The 19,541-nt window shown below is 40.1% G+C and overlaps 1 protein-coding gene across 1 annotated transcript in view; it reads right to left on the minus strand.

The window, feature by feature from the left end:
- The window catches only part of FREM1 (FRAS1 related extracellular matrix 1), a 225,320-nt gene that overhangs the window by 21,698 nt on the left and 184,081 nt on the right, over positions 1-19,541 (minus strand). The window contains exons 31-34 of the mRNA XM_077475118.1: positions 15,184-15,386; positions 6,082-6,129; positions 3,162-3,326; positions 2,394-2,522 (exon numbers count right to left, since the gene is read on the minus strand). Of these exons, the coding sequence (XP_077331244.1) occupies positions 2,394-2,522; positions 3,162-3,326; positions 6,082-6,129; positions 15,184-15,386 (545 nt within the window). The remainder of the gene's footprint in view (positions 1-2,393; positions 2,523-3,161; positions 3,327-6,081; positions 6,130-15,183; positions 15,387-19,541) is intronic.

Here is a 19,541-nt window from a genome sequence, read left to right on the forward strand (position 1 = left end):
AACATATACAATTTATAATTAATAGAAAAATGGCTTCTTTCCAGGAAACTGGCTCAACCACCTTAGCCTGAGCACAGCTGAATAACAGAGCTTATGTGAAACCACAATGTGGAAACTGCTTTAATATGACCATATTGTGTTTAGCTGGGGATGCAACTCTAGGAAAAGGCTGTTAATTACTAGAAATTCTAAACCATAAATACATCAAAACAGAGGAAGAAAGAAACCCACCACACACCCACTCTCATCCTTTGAAGGTATTTTGTTATAACAGTTTTTTTTTTTTGCATAACTTTTATCTTTGAAATGTTACAAAATAATAGATTGATAAACAGGCCATACAATAGAGCAGTCTTTTTCAACCATCCTGGGATGCCTTCTAGGTTCTTCAAAGGGTGCCTTGGCAAAATGCCAAAAAATTGCCCCAAATCGCCCAAAATTTGTCAACAAGCCAGCAAGCGGATCAAGCCTGCATTTTTGTTACACAAGTCACAGGTTTTTATTGTGCAGCATTACAACCTTGGGCACCGTGAGAGCAAGCTGCTGGCATCCTAATAACCAATGTTGTAATTGGTTGATAAGGAGGACGTCAGGTGCCTGCATCCTTGTTTGCCTCTCGCCTGCCCCTCCCCATCAGCATTGGAGTCACTTTAGCTGAGTGAAGAAGAGAAACTGAGAAAGAAGAGGAATGCTGGAATACTAGTCAATACTAGTGTGCAAAGGTGTATTATCTTAAGAGTAAAGTACCTCTAACGTTGGGTGTCCTACATATGTGGAATTTGCTGCATTATGTAAAACTATTTGTTTTTTTCTTTGCATTTTAGAATGTGGTGCCTGGAGGTTATGTGTAATTTTAAAGGGTGCCTTTGCCTGAAAAAAGTTTGAGAAACACTGCAAAAGAGTTTACAGGGCAATGCCATATATTATGAGAATGCCTGTACTTACGTCAGGTCTTTATTTGAAGTTGATTATTCCTTATCATGCTAAGCTGGATGCAGCCCTATCTGGGGGGCTTAACTATAACCATTTCAGCCCATATGGCTGCTATGGGGCCAGGGTGGTGGGAGACAGGGCTTAGTAGGGAGGCCATCCAGGCAGATTCGGTACTATAATATTAAGGTTCGGAGACATTGTAGTGTACGCTGACCCCCTGTAAAGTCTCCCATCTAGAAGAGCTGACATCTAATGCACAGAAGGAGTACGCACAGTTAACAACTAGTCCCAGCTGTCTTGCTTTATATGTTCACCAAGCAGCATTTCTACTGGGTGGCAGTTCAGCAAAGTCTTCCTCATGTAGATGTGGATTTATTGCCTTCAGAGCTTTTACGGCAGCCTACCTGACCAGCACACTGCAATTACCCCCGAAAACTCGACACAGTCTTCCTGAGGCTGTATAATTCTCACAAGTTGTACCGCAGGTTGAATTAGTAATTGTGTGCAGGAGACTACAAAATTGAATAATATAATATGGTTATTATTATTGCTGCTACAACTTTTTTTTTTTGCCAACTACTGGATCACCTTTTTCCACACTTGCTAAGGCAGTGGTAGGGTGGGAGACTTTAGAATTTACACCAAGATCCCAAGATTTTACAAGCTATTCAAAGCATTGGTCCCTAATTACTGTATGTACCGACAGCTCTCCTACCTCAAAATGATTTAAAAAATGTTTACTGTTATGATTAAAGGCAGTATTGTGTGAGCAACAATTCTGTATATCCTAATTAAAGTACAATTATTTTAAGCATCCAGTAAATTGTAAGGTTAAGCCAAGATTTAGTTAGTAGTCAAATCCAGCCATTTTAAGCTTGTTCTTTCTGAGGCTTTCTGAAACTGTGGAATAGGGTCCTGTAAACTGGGATATTCCAGAAGTGGAAGATTACATAATATCTCATAATATCTGACATTGAAGTTCCTAATTATAAAAAAATAAAAAACACCACTTATCTTATTAGCATTCCTCATATTTAAAATAGCAAAGAATATGTGTACAGAACAGAAAAGTATAGCAACCATTCAGAATTTAGCACTGGCCTGACTTCAGTAAACTGAAATCCGATTGTCTGCTATTTATTGTTAAAATCAACATAGCTTCTATATGCCTTATCCCCCTTCCCTAAGTAAAACCTTTAGGTCCCAAAATATAACAACATATGTTGACATTTATTACCCCAGGCAAATTAAAACCTGCCAAAATCTCCATATACAAAATGCTGGTATAAAGTGGGCCATGCCACTAGCCTACCCAGAAATGACCCAAATCACTTTCCTTACCCCCAAAAAAAACTTTGGGAACATAACAAACCTGTTAGCAAAAAGTCACAGACCTATTTATGAATCTGTAATGTTTAGTTCCCTCTAAACAGCTATAACAAAATAAAGATCATTATTACCTTGGCATTAGCTCCCCATATGTTCCATGATATACCATCACACTGGTAAAGCTTTTGGCTGTTATCGTCAAAATGCAGGAGTCCTTTTAAATCTGGAGTACACTTCTTAGGAAAGTTAATTCCCTTTTCCTACAAAGACATAACAGAAAATAGTCAAAATTAGGGTTTAATAACTAGAGTTAGATATATAATATAGATATATAAATATATTTTGAACTAATGCTACATACACCTAAAGCAGAACTAAAGTTCTTTGAAAAATTGATAGAAGGTAGGCTTTTGTTGCAGAGAAGGCCCTGCCTTACCTGCTAGCAATTTTCTTCTGAAGGTATAGTGATCCTTGCATGCGCATGCTGCATCATTCGAGTGTTGCTTTGGCAAGTAAGGTAGGTCTGGATAATTTTAAAAAAAGTTACCACCCACAACATTGTGGATTTTAGTCCCACTTTGATGGCCTGTGTTAATGGGTTCACTTTCAGCTAGTTTTCCAGTCCTTTACAAGCCTATAGGAATGCAAAACCTGCCTGAAGCAAGTCAAAGGGATGTCAACTACAGGTCAAAAACACCTGTCAATTAATTCTGAATGATATCAGAAGCATCTCAAGCTAATTTCAAACCAATCCCATCATTTCAAAGGCCAACGAAGCAGGACCCAAGTGGGGAAGAGATAAAACAACAGACAGCAGTATGAACTAACCATATTTTGTCTTTCCATATCATATGTATTACAAAACTCAGTCAATATTACTGTAAAAATTAGCCACATACCTGCTTAGCAGTATCAGAAGATATGGCCCTGTCTGACTGTGGAAGTTCTGTGTCCTTTGCAGGAACTTTTATTCTCTTCTGACTCCTTACTGATAACTTGGCTGTCTGGGTTGAGTTAAATGATGGCTTTTCTTCTTCCACTTTAAGCGACACCATACCGTGATACTACATACAAGGAAGAAATGTGGTGCTTTTAATAATTGAAATTTTTTGTAATACACATCAGTTTACCTAAGGCATAATACTTTAACCACTTCAGCCCCAGAAGAATTTACCCCCTTCCTGACCAGAGCACTTTTTGCAATTCGGCACAGCGTCACTTTAACTGACAATTTCGCAGTCGTGCGACGTGGCTCCCAAACAAAACTGACATCCTTTTTTTCCCACAAATAGAACTTTCTTTTGGTGGTATTTCATCACCTCTGCTTTTATTTTTTGCGCTATACACAAAAAATAGCAACAATTTTGAAAAAAACGCATTATTTTTTACTTTTTGCTATAATAAATATCCCCCCAAAAATATTAAAAACATTTTTTTCCCTCAGTTTAGGCCGATACATATTCTTCTACATATTTTGGGTAAAAAAAAATAAATCGCAATAAGCGTATATTGATTGGTTTGTGCAAAAGTTAATGCATCTACAAAATAGGGGATCGTTTTATGGCATTTTTATTGATAATTATTTTTTTACCAATAATGGTGGCGCTCATTGATTTTTATCATGACTGCACATTATTGCGGACACATTGGACAATTTTGACACATTTTTGGCATTAATACAGCGATCAATGCTAAAAAATTGCATTGATTACTGTAAAAATGTCACTGGCAGTGAAGGGGTTATCCACTAGGCGGCACTGTAGGGGTTAAGTGTGTCCTAGGGAGTGATTCGAATGCCCTGTATACACGGCTGGACATTCCGACGACAAACTCCGTCAGATTTTTTCCGATGGCTTTTGGCCTAAACTTGTCTTGCATACACATGGTCGCACAAATTTGTCAGAAAATCCGATTGTTCAGAGCGAGGAGACAAGACGTATGGCGGGACAATAAAGAGGTCAGTAGACAATAGCTTTTGTTTTGTAATTTATTCTGAGCATGTGTGGCACTTTGTGCGTCGGAATTGTCTACATACGATCGGAATTTAACCACTTTCAGACCGGACCAATTTGCTGGTCAAAGACCAGACCACTTTTTGCGATTCGGCACTGCGTCGCTTTAACTGACAATTGCGCCTTCGTGCGACGTGGCTCCCAAACAAAATTAACGTCCTTTTTTTCCCACAAATAGAGCTTTCTTTTGGTGGTAATTGATCACCCCTGCGGTTTTTATTTTTTGCGCTATAAACAAAAATAGAGCGATAATTTTGAAAAAAACGCATTATTTTTTACTTTTTGTAATAATAAATATCCCCCAAAAATATATAAAAAAACATTTTTTTCCCTCAGTTTAGGCCGATACGTATTCTTCTACATATTTTTGGTAAAAAAAAATCACAATAAGCGATTATTGATTGGTTTGCGCAAAAGTTATAGCGTTTACAAAATAGGGATAGTTTTATAGCATTTTTATTAATAATTTTTTATTATTTTTTTTTTTACTAGTAATGGCGGCGATCTGCGATTTTTATTGTGACTGCGACATTGTGGGGGACCCATCGGACATTTTTGACACATTTTTGGGACCATTGTCATTTATACAGTAATCACTGCTATATAAATGCAGTGATTCCTGTGTAAATGACACTGGCAGTGAAAGGGTTAACCAGTGGGTGGCAGTGTAGGGGTTAAGTGTTCCTAGGGGTGTGTTACTAACTGTGGGGGGGTTGGGCTTTCATTTAGTGTACACTGATCTCTGCTCCAATCACATGGAGCAGAGATCAGCGTCACTAGTTGCTAGGCAGAATGGAAAAATGTTGTTTATACAGCATTTCCTCCATTCGGCCGCTCCGTGAGACGATCACGGGGATGCCCGCGGCGATCGAGTCCGCGGGTCCCGCGACCGGACTCACGGGGGTCCCGACCAGCGCGGGAGAGCGCCGCCGGCGGCGCGCTCCCGATGTACACGTACATGTACGCCAATATGCCTGCCCGTGCCATTCTGTCGACATACATCGTCGTGCGCTGGTCGGGAAGTGGTTAACTGATCGGATTTTGTTGTCGGAAAATTTTAGATCCAGATCTCAAACTCTGTGTGTCAGAAATTCCAACGGAAAAAGTCCGATGGACCCTACACACGATCGGAATCGATTACAGGGAGCAGTGATCAGTGTCATTAGGCAGAACGGGGAGATGCTTGTTTACATTAGCATCTCCCCGTGCTTCCTCACTGTGAGACAATCGCAGGTATGCCCACTGACATCGAGTCCGCGGGACCCGCGATCACGGTCACGGAGATCCTGGCGAGCCACCTCTTAAAGGGCAACGTACAGGTTAATCTGCCTGTACATGCCCTTCTGCCACAGTATATCTGTGTGAAGCGGTCGGGAAGCGGTTAAGTAAACTTTGAAACCCTAACACACACTGAACTCATTTGTATCACCCTCTCCATCCTCAGCTGCAAACTTACCTAGTTCTGGTAGGTAAGTTCAGCCATGCCCTGCTGTAATGTTTACTTCTGGCTGGTCCTTTTCTTCCCCCTACCTACTCATAAATGTGAAAACTCATACAGTTCTATGGGGATTTCTTCCATCTATCAAGGGCCGCACAGGCCGTGGGAAAAAGAACCAGCTGGGCAGGGGTAAATATCATAGGTGGATGTGCCTAGACTGGGTACCAAAACTAGGTAATTATGTAGCTGAGGAGGGGAAGAGTGGGTTACATCAGCTTATTGTATATTTAGATCAACTGTTTTCATGTGTAAATGTTTTCATGTGCATATCTTGTAATATTTAGCTGTCACATTTGAATGGTTACTTACTTGATAAATAGTATCAGTTCCTTTGTTGTATACAAATGAAGGCTTAACCTAAAAAAAAAAAAAAAAAAAAAAAAAAAAATTTCTGTATATTAATAGGTTGGATTACGGCAAGGCATGCCAAGATGTGTATACATATTACAGTGGTGTCTTCTGAATTTTGAAACTAATCGCTGCACGAATGTGCCACAGGCACTTCCTGTCATAGCTCTGTCGATGTCATCTAGTTGTTCTTCAGCATTGCCATCCTGTCCCACAGGCTTCTGATGGAGGGACATTATGCAGGCATGGTTCACTGTTGTCATGTCAGGAAACCTATATCTAGATAATATGCAGCACTTAAATGAGTTCATGAAAGAGTCCATATGGCATAGATGCCGAAAGATGAAAATCCCTGCAGCAACTTTAGTGTAATAGATAGATACACACGGCACCAATGTATTTTATGTGTGTTTTAGCGTGGATATTTTACTTATATGTCAGGAAACCTGCTCTGAGAAATGCCATGTACCCATCACTTAAGTACATGTATGTAATATTGCATGGCTGCAAAGAAACTGGAAGGGATCAGCAGCACCGAGACAACAAAATTATGAAAAAGGGTAAAAACATGTCATGCAATGCTTTAGCAAACTATATGTTGTTCAACAACTGTTTTAAAATATAAGTACACTTTTACAACCTTTGCAGCAATGAACCAAATAGCACTTAGGCCAGCCATACACGGTTAGAATCTTGGCCAGTTCAGCGGGAACCAGTCGAACCATTAATGGGCAGGCTGAATATACTAAGTGGATCGATCAATCAACATGGGTACAACCAGCCTGCTATAGCCACTAATGATAATCCCTGTCTTCTCCAGGTTGAAACGGCTTCCCCCGCCCACCCCTGCCCCCCTGCTGGGAGCAGACTATTGCTAAGCAGTAGGGATTCCCCTGTCAGCACTGTCTGGGCTGATGGGGGAATTGTGCAAATTTCTTTCCTGCAACCCGTGGTTGTAGAGAAGAAACTTGCACCGTGTGTGGCTGACCTGTTGAACTAGGACTATTGTTCACATCTCTCTCTAGTGGCACATTTCTCCTACCGTCCACCTCTTCCAGTGCTGCGGTCTTCGCTAGTCTCTTCAGTGTTTGACACTTATAGGAATGTCAAATGTCTTTGTTGCAATGTGTTTTTTTCCTCTGACCCACTTACTACTGAGTCTTATAGTGATGTAGAGGTCAGAGTATGGACACAAGATTCCAGCACTCCCAGAAGTGTTGAATGCTGAACTGACTGGCTGTGAATGCAGCAATGAAATGGAGGGTGCGAAGCAGACATTTTTGACAGGTTTTCACTTTAACTTGACATGGTTGTTTTAAAGAGACACTGGAGCTTTTTCTTTGCAGGGCAAAAAGACAATGTCTCTGCAAAGGGCCTTTTTAAAAAAAAATCCACTCTTTGAATAATGTACAGACTTTCTCCATGTGGCATGTATCTTACAATAAATAGAGAATCAACCAATTTTACATACAATCTTAGTATCACAGTAGTGAGACACCTAGTGGCAGAAGTAAAATTTTGCATACCTCTATAGGGCCCCCTTATACCTACATTGCCTGCTCTCCCTCACTGTTCCCGACACAATTGGGAACACTAGCAACAGACGAAAAACAAGCTCTGGACTGCCGCACTCTTCAGAAAACCACTTTCTTTTATTGGAAAATCACATCACAGCTCAACAAGCACAGCGAACAAGGAAAACTTGCTGACGTTTTGCACTAGCTGTAGTGCTTATTGATAGCGATTTTTTGGGAACATTCGTAGCTGTCTGGGCATGGGGGGGAGCATGTGACATGCTCCCCTGTCACAGTACTCTAGTGTAGCAGCAAATCCTTGGGTGTAAGTACTGTCAAATGAACAAGGGAATGACCTCACTGTTCCTCCAGGTTGCATACACTTCTGATTTCAGTGCTTGTAGTGATGGAGAAAAAAAAGGCAAGGGAGCCCAGGCAAGGTGACTATAAGGTGACTATAAATGATAGTGCAGTAGAGTCTAATAGAGTAAAGCCTAACTGACTCACAATGCAGGTTCTCACTCTCTTATGCCCCGTACACGCGATCTGAAAACCGGACGACAGATCGTCCAACTTTTTTCGCTTACAAGTCACAAGTATAAATTGAATAGATTACTAAAGTCCTGAAAATTTTCGTACGACAGAAAAAAAATTGGAAGTGATGTCATGTGTTGTAGTGTATTTGTATTGTATTTTCAGACGACAACTGTACTGACTAAACAAATTCGTACGATCTGATATTGTACGAGAAAAATATTTGTGCATGTCCAATCTAATAATTTCTGAGGAAATGTCATGATGGGCTCTTGAAAAGTGATGTACTAACGATCCAATTACGATTGCGTCGAAAGCTGTATTTTTCGTACAAGTTTCGGATCGCGTGTACGGCCCATTAGCCTGAATTCTGCTCTACAGTGTAACATTAAGAAGCTAATATAAAGAAAGATTTAGGTACGTAAACTGCATATAAATTACTTTTGTTTAAAGAATTTTTAACTGGATTAGATGATAATCTTTTATATCTTTCTGGAGTACAGTTTTAAGAAGTTTTTTTGACTTACTCTATCAATTTGAATGAGTTTTGATTCATTGCTTTTATTTTATTGGCTAAGATAGTTAAAACATTTTAAAATTTTGTTCCCAGTCTTTCTATTTAGTTTTGCATCTATATACTTAGTACATTCTGTTTATTAAAACTATTGGCATAGTTTTGACTTAAAAAAGATTTTACATAAATTTGCATTTTAAATAAGCTTACAAGCAGTTAAAATGCATTTAATAATGTGAAGTGATAGTAGAGAACTTACCTTATTGCTGCTATTTTTACTTAACGCTACAATCTGTACACAGGCTGTATAAATAGGCTGTTAGAATTAAATTTGCAAGTTGTGCTGAACTGGAATTAATGGTCTGTAAGATGCCAGCAGATTTACTACATTAGGGCGTTCTGTTTAAGCGTAAACCTGAACCTTGTCATTAACCGCCTAAGGCAAACTCCGATATGTCTATGGATAATTGGAAATAATTTTACTATTTGGGTGCTGGGCATTCCAAATCATATTGCGACATTGGGGCATTATCTCATATAATTAGTGTGCAAGTCAAACATTTCCCTTGGGTGCCTATTAAAATACTTTAAAACCCAAGTTTCAATTGCTGTGGAAATTGCATGTTGTGTCCAGATTTTACATTGCTTGGAATGCAGGATTAGTTTTCACTGCTTACTTTGTAGACTCCAACAATGCAAATGAGTAGTGGAGTATGGTGTGTAAATATACAGTATATATATATATATAAATTACTATGCAAGTTTTAGGTGTGATTAAGAATTCTTTCAGAAATAGAAGTGTTAACAGTTTATCTTTAATAATTAACAAAATATAAAGTAAATGAACAGAAGAGAAATCCAAATCAAATCAAAATTTGGGGTGATCAACCTTTGCCCTCAAAACAGCATCAATTCTTCTAGGTACACTTGCGCACAGTTTTTGAAGGAACTCGGCAGGTAGGTTGTTTCAAACATCTTGGAGAACTAACCACAGATTTGTGGATTTAGGCTGCCCATGCACAGTTGAACCTTTTTTCCCAGTCAGAGGTATGGCTTTTGGCTGCAATTCTTCTGTGAAGACTGCTTCTGACCATACTTCTCTGGACAGTAGAAGGATGTAACTGGGTCCCACAGATTTCTGCCAGTTCTGTGCTGATGTTACTGCTGGACATTACAAAGGGAAGTAAGCATGATGTGTCTTTCATCTGCTTTATTATGTTTCCCTGGCCGATCACTGCTTATACGGTCCTCAACATTGCTTGTTTTTGGTGCTTCTTCAAAAGAGCTTGAACCGCACATCTTAAAACCCCAGTCTGGGGGAGACCTTACTGGTGCAGTATAATTACCTTGTGTCTTGTTGCTGTGCTCAGTCTTGCCACTGTGTATGAACCGTGACATAAAACTGTCCTTCACAACCCCACCTTAGTAGCAGTTTGGCTGTTTCTCACCCAGTTTTAAGCCTCCTACAAAGCTGTTTATGTTTCAATTAATGACGGTGTTTCAACCTACATATGAAATTGGTGATCTTTAGCACCTGCTTCGTATAATTGGTTTATCATACACCTGGCTCTAATCTATTGAAGCCAACACCAAATACTGATATGATTTAGATCTTTTTTTTCTGCTCGCTCACTTGGCATTTTGTAAATTGATAAAAAGAAACAATTAAAAAATATATTTTTGAAAGCATTTCTACTTTACAGTATTTCTTCACTCCTGCCTAAAACTTTTGTACAGTATATATATATATATATATATATATATATATATATATATATATATATATATATATTTCCCCTGATTTTAAGGGGAAAAAAGTGTGTGTTATACGCCAATAAATACGGTATATATATATATATATATATATATATATATATATACAGTATTTCCCTCACATTTTTGTAAATATTTTATTATATCTTTTCATGTGACAACACTGAAGAAATGACACTTTGCTACAATGTAAAGTAGTGAGTGTACAGCTCATATAACAGTATAAATTTGCTGTCCCCTCAAAATAGCTCAACACACAGCCATTAATGTCTAAACTACTGGCAACAAAAGTGAGTACACCAAAAGGGAAAATGTCCAAATTGGTCCCAATTAGCCATTTTCCCTCCCGGTGTCGATAGTGTTACAAGGTCTCAGGTGTGAATGGGGAACCACATGTGTTAATTTGGTGCTATCGCTCTCACTCTCTCATACTAATCACTGTAAGTTCAACATGGCACCTCATGGCAAATAACTCTCTGAGGATCTGAAAAAAAGAATTGTTGCTCTACATAAAAAAGATGTCCAAGGCTATAAGAAGATTGCCAAGACCCTGAAACTGAGCTACAGCACGGTGGCCATACGGACCATACAGCAGTTTAACAGGACAGGTTCCACTCAGAACAGGCCCCGCCATGGTCGACCAAAGAAGTTGAGCGTGCATGCTCAGCATCATATCCAGATGCTTTCTTTTGGGAAATAGACGTATGAGTGCTGCCATGCATTGCTACAGAGGTTAAAGGGGTGGGGGGTCAGCCTGTCAGTGCTCAGACCATACGCCGCACACTGCATCAAATTGGTCTGCCTGGCTGTGGTCCCAGAAGGAAGCCTCTTCTAAAGATGATGCACAAGAAAGTCCACAAAACAGTTTGCTGAAGACAAGCAGACTAAGGCCGCGTACACACGGACGGATTGTCTGCCCAACTAAGTTCGTCAGACAATCCGACAGACAGTCCGTTCAACTTTTGAATGAACGGACTTGACCACACACGATGAACAGACAGTCCGCTGAAAACTTGCGCGATGATGTGTACAGCACGTACGACGGGACTAGAAAAACGACGTCCAATACACTGCAATGCAACCTTCGGCCGTGTAAATCCTTTCTGAGCATGCGCCATACTTAGTCCGTCCAACTTGCCTACACACGAGCGGACTGTCCGCTGAAACCAAGTTTGGACGGACAAAACCAAGTTTGGACGGACAAAATTACGGAAATTCCGAAAGACTAAGTCCGTCAGATTGTCCGCTGACTAAGTTAGGCAGACAATCCGCCCGTGTGTACGCGGCCCAAGGACATGGATTAGTGGAACCATGTCCTGTAGTCTGATGAGACCAAGATAAACTTATTTGGTTTAGATGGTGTCAAGTGTGTGTGGCGGCAACCAGGTGAGGAGTACAAAGACAAGTGTGTCTTGCCTACATTCCAGCATGGTGGTGGGAGTGTCGTGCGCTGGGGCTGTATGAGTGCTGCCAACACTGGGAAGCTACAGTTTATTGAGGGAACCATGAATGCCAACATGTACTGTGACATACTGAAGCAGAACATGATCCCCTCCCTTATACTGCAGGGCAGTATTCCAACATGATAATGACCCCAAACACACCTCCAAGATGACCACTGCCTTGCTAAAGAAGCTGAGGGTAAAGGTGATGGACTGGCCAAGCATGTCTCAAGACCTAAACCCTACTGAGCATCTGTCGGGGGATCCTCAAACGGAAGGTGGAGGAGCGCAAGGTCTCTAACATCCACCAGCTCTGTGATGTGGTAATGGAGGAGTGGAAGAGGACTCCAGTGGCGCTCTGTGAAGCTCTGGTGAACTCCATGCCCAAGAGGGTTAAAGCAGTGCTGGAAAATAATGGTGGGCACACAAAATATTGACACTTTGGGCCCAATTTGGACATTTTTACTTAGGGGTGTACTCACTTTTGTTGCCAGCGGTTTAGACATTATGGCTGTGTGTTGAGTTATTTTGAGGGTACAGTAAATTTACACTGTTATACAAGCTCACTACTGCTCAATACTACTCACTACTTTACATTGTAGCAAAGTATAATTTCTTCAGTGTTGTTACATGAAAAGATATAATAAAATATTTACAAAAATGTGAGGGGTGTACTCACTTTTGTGAGATACTATAAAGCCGAAAGCCACCGAGAGTGGCTGAGTGCGGCCGAAATTAGCCGAAAATAGCCGAAAGCTGCAAAGAACGGCTGAGTGTGGCTGAAAATAGCCGAAAGCCGTAGAGAATTGCCGAGTGTGGCCGAAAATAGTTGAAAGCCGCCGAGAGCTACCGAGCGCCGCCAAGATACACAGGACATCTGCTCTGTATCTCAGAGGAGCCATTTTTAAATGGCAAGCCGGCAAAGACACTGACAAGGCTGCAAATGACTGACAAGGCTAAATGGAAGGCTGCAAATGACTGACGAGGCTAAATGGAAGGTTGCAAATGATTGACAAGGCTAAATGGAAGGCTGCAAATGACTGACAAGGCTAAATGGAAAGCTGCAAATGACTGACAAGGCTAAATGGAAAGCTGCAAATGACTGACAAGGCTGCAATGCAAGGCTGCAAGTGACACTGACAAGGCTGCATTGATGGGCATTTAAATGTAAGTTTTTTTCCTTAATCTTCCCTCCTAAAAGTTTTTTTTCTTTAAAATTCCCTCCTAAACTTGGGGTGCATGTTATACGCCGGCACGTGTTATACGCCAATAAATACGGTATATATATATATATATATATATATATATATATATATATATATATATACACACACACACACAGTACACTTTATGTACATTTACACTATATGTGTATATATAAACTGTATATCATGCAGGACTTTACGGTAGAAAAGTTCTGACAGTCTTCCCGATGAAGTTACGACGGACTTTCGACTGAGTTATGATGGACTTCCGACCGAATGGACCAAAGTCCATTCGTTTTGAATGTGATGACGTATGGCGGGACTAGAAAAGGAAGTTCAATAGCCAGTAGCCAATAGCTGCCCTAGCGTCGTATTTGGATCTGTCGGACCAGCATACAGACAAACGGTTTTCCTGATAGGAATTGATTCCGTCGGACAGATTTGAAACATGTTCTATTTCTAGGTCCGTCTGAAATTTGAAGAAAATAGTCAGATGAAGCCCACACACGATCGTAATATCCGATGGAATGATTCCGTCTGACCTTTTCTGCCAGAAAGTTTGGTCATGTGTACATGGCATTAGAATACATTTCAGACAAGAACCATCAAGAATAAATAATGAATATTTACTGTCTTTTTGAGTTCACCACTTCCTGCAGCAAACAGGGAAATGCAGAAAGAGACCCTGCAGCCTGCAAAGACTAACAGCCCGTTCACACCTGAACGTTTTGTAGCCCTACGCCTGAAGCTACAAAACGCTGGAGGGGAAAAAATACATTATTCTCAATGGAGATCATTCACATCTCCACTCCATGTCGCCTGAAGCCAAACGCCTGAAGCTCAAACAAGTTCTGGACCCTTTTTTGTCGCGCGAATCGGGCTGATTTGGACGTTTTCATTCCCATAGAAACTAATGGAAACGGTCGATTCGAGCGACAACGCGCGACAACGAGCGTTTCTACGGGCGTTTTGACGCTGTATCTGCTCAAGAAAAAATAAGCAGATGAAAAATATTTTTCCTATTGGCTGAAAAAAAACGCCGAAGTTAAAAAACGCTCGTTGTTGCGCGTTGCAGTGTGACAAAACGCTCGTTGTCGCGCGTTGTAGTGTGACAAAACGCTCGTTGTAGTGTGACAAAACGCTCGTTGTCGCGCGTTGTAGTGTGACAAAACGCTCGTTGTCGCACGACAAAACGCCGGTAAAAACGTTCAAACGCGCTACGCTCAGGTGTGAATGCAGCCTAAGGGCTTGTTCATATCGTAGTGCATGTATTAGCATGCACATTACAGGCACATGCTGGCATATGCTTTTGCATGCATTGAAGTTCATGTTTATTTGTTTATTACAAGTACATATATCAATTTACGCAGCACTTTATATATTTAGTATACAATCACAGCAGTCCCTGTCCTCAAGGAGCTTACATAAATGTTTTATTTCTCTTTTTTTTTGAGTGTATATTATTACTAAATGTAGAAGTGTGCCAGCACAATAATGCAACATATATATTTTAGTGCACACTAATGCAGACTGCCTAATGCCACGTACACACGACCGGACTTTCCGGCAGAAAAAGTCCAACGGTCTTCCTGACGGACTTTCGACAGAGTTACAACGGACTTCCGAACAAACAGACTTGCCCACACACGTTCGTTCGAAAGTCTATTCCTTTTCAATGTGATGATGAACGATGGGACTAGAAAAGGAAGTTCAATAGCCAGTAGCCAATAGCTGCCCTTGCGTCGTATTTGGTCCATCGGACCAGCATACAGACGGTTTTCCCAATAGAAATTGAGTCAGTTGGACAGATTTGAAACATGTTTTATTTCTTGGTCCATTGGAATTTTTTTAAGAAAAACTATTGAACTATCCCACACACGATCAGACTATCCGACGGAATCATTCCGTCGGACCTATTCCGGTCGTATATACGCGGCATTAGGCCATTAGTTAGTATGTTATGGATATTTGCAGATGAAGCAGAAGTTATTGTATATGTCATCCAAATGTATAATGAAGCATATATTCTTTCTTATTTAGTTATAGTTTAGGTGTGATTCTTATTTTTATATAGTTCTTACAGATTTTCCATTTCCAATAACCCGAAGTCTCTTCTTTCCTGTTTGTACAAGACTCATATCTTCGGGTACATCTCCTTTAATTCCTCCATCTGTTTTCTTTATATTAGGAAGTGGAACTTCTGCTAGACCAATGCTGCAAGTGCTCCATTTTGGTTGGGAGGTGCAGTTTTGCAGACGTTCTCCAGCATTCTTTTGACAAATACCTAATGAAAATAAAGTAGGCACTAAGCAGAGCACAGTTTGCATGTAACACATATCTATATCTTTACAGTGAACTTATTTGATTTGCTCTCTTCTGGTGCGCTAAATGTGCTATTGAAAGTAGTACAAGGATTTGTCGCACCAGATACAAAGAAAATAAATAATAAAATACAAAAAATAAAAATAAAGAGCTGCTAACACTAAATTGCTTGGTACAATTAAAGAAAATGGAAAAGGAAGTGTAGCGCTTAAAAAATAAAAATTAATAATAAAGTTCATCAAAAAAACGTTTGCACAAGCATATAGTCCATTTAAAATGTCTTCATATATGGAAGGAAAGAAAGACCATCATCATCACCCAATAGCACTGACTCTTACCATCAGTGTATAGGGTATACACTTTTAAATATACTGAATAGGAGTACGATCGATCCATCCCACAAACTCTGTTCCACTCCACATGTGGTTAAAGCTGCTCCACCTCATGTAAGATCATTAAGGGTAAGGAAATGACTCCACATCCAGAAAAGACCTACTACAGGCAAGCTCCAGCATCCACATATATGTAAAAATAGAAAGGGATGCTCATTGCGCAATGATCGATACAAAACTATTTATTGAAAATAAAATTTAAATAGATCCACTCATATTTAATGTAGGTAAAACAGGCATCTAGAAACGTCCAGCGTTTCAAACCACTAAGATGGCCGCCACATCACCGCCCGCGATCTGCATGGAGCTTGGAACGTGAGATGTCTTCCATATATGAAGACATTTTAAATGGACTTTATGCTGATCAATTGTATGTTTTTTGATGAACTTTATTATTATTTTTATTTTTTTTTAAGCGCTACACTTCCTTTACTATTGAAAGTGTTTTGTTAAATCTGTTCAATAAGTGCCAAAAATACCTGTTGATTTTCCTAGAAATCATGTGAGCAGATAACTTCCTGTGCTCTTTGTCTATGTACAAGGCAGAACAGAACACACATGGAGAGCAGGAGTGGTCACAGGATTATTTATTGAGATATTAGGCTGACAGAGTTAGGCAAGGATAGGTTCACAAGTACATGCACAGACAGGAAAGTCCCGTATCACAGTGCATTAACCAGTTCCCGACCAGCGCACGCCGATGTCGGCAGAATGGCACGGGCAGGCAAATGGGCATACATGTACGTCCCTTTAAATTTGCCGCCCTGCCATCGGGAGCGCGCTGCTGGCGGCACGCTGCTGGCGGCACGCTCGCATGCTGGTCGGGACCCCCGTGAGTCCGGTCGCAGGTCCCACGGACTCAATCGCTGCGGGCATACCCGCGATCGTCTCATGGGGCAGCTGAACGAGGAAATGCTGTTGTAAACAGCATTTCCCCATTCTGCCTAGCAACTAGTGACGCTGATCTCTGCTCCATGTGATTGGAGCAGAGATCAGCATTCACTAAATTAAAGCCCAGCTCCCAACAGCTAGTAACACACCCCTAGGAACACTTAACCCCTACACTGCCACCCACTGGTTAACCCCTTCACTGCCAGTGTCATTTACACAGGAATCACTGCATTTATATAGCAGTGATTGCTGTATAAATGACAATGGTCCCAAAAATATGTCAAAAATGTCCGATGTGTCCGCCATAATGTCGCGGCGACAATAAAAATCGCTGATCGCCGGCATTACTAGTAAAAAAAAATTATTAATAAAATACCATAAAACTATCCCCTATTTTGTAAACTCTATATCTTTTGCGCAAACCAATCAATAATCGTTTATTGTGATTTTTTTTACCAAAAATATGTAGAAGAATACGTATCAGCCTAAACTGAGGGAAAAAAATGTTTTTTTATATATTTTTGGGGGATATTTATTATAACAAAATGTAAAAAATAATAAGTATTTTTCAAAATTGTCGCTCTATTTTTGTTTATAGCGCAAAAAATAAAAAACGCAGGGGTGATCAAATACCACCAAAAGAAAGCTCTATTTGTGGGAAAAAAAGGACGTCAATTTTGTTTGGGAGCCACGTCGCATGACCACGCAATTGTCGCAAAAAGTGGTCTGGTGTTTGACCAGCAAAATGGTCCGGGGCTGAAGTGGTTAATCATGACACAGCAGGGTAGGCAGCAGTATAGCACAGCAATACTGTCCACCATAATGTTGCAGTCCCGATAAAAATCGCAGATCACTGCCATTACTAGTAAAAAAAAAAGACTAACAATAAAAATGCCATAAATCTTTCCCCTATTTTGTAGATGATATAACTTTTGCGCAAACTAATCAATATACGCTTATTGCAATTTTTATTACCAAAAATATGTAGAAGAATACATATTGGCCTAAACTGAGGAAAAAAATTGCTTTTAAAAAAAAAAAAAAATTTAGATATTTATTATAGCAAAAAGTACAAAATATTGTGGTTTTTTTTCAAAAATATCTCTATTTTTTTGTTTATAACGCAAAAAATAAAAACCGCAGATGATCAAATACCACCAAAAGAAAGCTCTATTTGTGAGAAAAAAAGGACGTCAATTTTGTTTGGGTACAATATCGCACAATTGTCAGTTAAATGGGTGCAGTGCCGTATCGCAAAAAATGGCCTGGTCATTGAGCAGCCAAATCTTCCAGGGCCTGGGGGATGTCCTTAGTATGCCTGTAAAGTAGCGCATCTTTCCCATGTTTATAACAGTGCCACAGCAAAATTACATTTCTAAAGGAAAAAAATTTAATTTAAAACTGCTCGTGGCTGTAATGTATTGTCAGATCACGGCAATATAGATAAAAATACCGAAAAAAAAATGCAGTGAAAAAAATCCATAACAGGCCCTTCAGGTCTGGTATGGATCTTACCCCACACCCAAATTAAAAAAAAATGGCATGGGGGTTCCCCAGGCCCCCAGGCACTATATACTCTGAACAGCAGTATATATACTATATGGCCTCTGCAGAAAATTGTTCCTTAGGTGTTGGTGGTACCAGAACACTGTAAGCCCTCACAGATACTCTTGTTGGGTGCAGGAACGGGCCCTGCTGTGAAATATTATATCAATGCGGTCCTGTGACTAGATCGGCTTTATGGCTTTTTATTTCCTACATATTTCCTACATTTATCCATCGCATTTGCGATTAACAAGTTTGTCTCTAATAAGACACCGTAGATTAACAAGTTTGTGTCTAATAAGATCCTAGGCAAAATGAAGAAGATAGGAACATATGAGGGCAATTAAGTGTATTTTGTATCCGACCAGCGATCTCCATATAATACACGCATTTGCAATCACAGAGAAATTAGTAGTGTCCTCGGTCTTCAACAAAATGGCCACAACACTATTTAAATACTGACAATCGTACCGTCCAAGTATATTTCCCCCTGAAGTAGATACAATAGCCCTGTATACGTGTTGGGGAGGGGTCAGGACAGCATGGCAGGCAGCTTGTCAGCTAAGGGGGACACTCGTATCATCACAATACCAACTTGGTATACCTTGTTTATGTTCATCATAGAATGGTGCACTGACGCACCCGATCTGTGCGAGTACCCCAGAAGGGGATTTTTGCTTTAGTTTTCCTTTTATATATCATGGATCGATATGCGGAGGAACCCAGGAGCCTGATACTATCAAAGAGCCCAGAGGTGGTTCACATGCATGCTTTGACTTAGCTTAATCGCAAAGTCGCATGCTCCAAGGTGAGCGTTTATTACCTAAGGGGGGCACCTGAGTGATGACACCCTAGAACGTCTTGGATCAAATTAAATAGTTTTTGAATTACACGGACTTTCATCACGTTGTCAGCAACGCAGTTGGATGTTAATCATATGCACATGAGCATATAACCTGAACCACCAATTTTTCCTGTATTGTTGTTGTTCTTTTGTCAGCACGGTCATTAATGACATGTTTGGATAATTTATACCAGAACAGGAGTACTTTTGGTGTGTTATTTGTTCACACTTATTTCTTTTGAGCACAGTTATGCACCAGGCACTTTAAATGTAGTTTTTATTGTATGCCATATGCATTTATTTGATGTATTCACTTATCTGATATTTATTTATCTATTTTCTATTTGATTTAGTAACTTGGAGGCATTACACATAGGGGGTTATTTACTAAAGGAAAATCCACTTTGCACTGCAAGTCCTCCTCTTCCTCCCGTTGTTCTGCCTT

Source organism: Lithobates pipiens, unplaced genomic scaffold (genome assembly GCF_037356315.1).
Source record: "Lithobates pipiens isolate NorthernLeopardFrog02 unplaced genomic scaffold, aLitPip1_a1.2 Scaffold_13, whole genome shotgun sequence".
Classification (NCBI taxonomy): domain Eukaryota; kingdom Metazoa; phylum Chordata; class Amphibia; order Anura; family Ranidae; genus Lithobates; species Lithobates pipiens.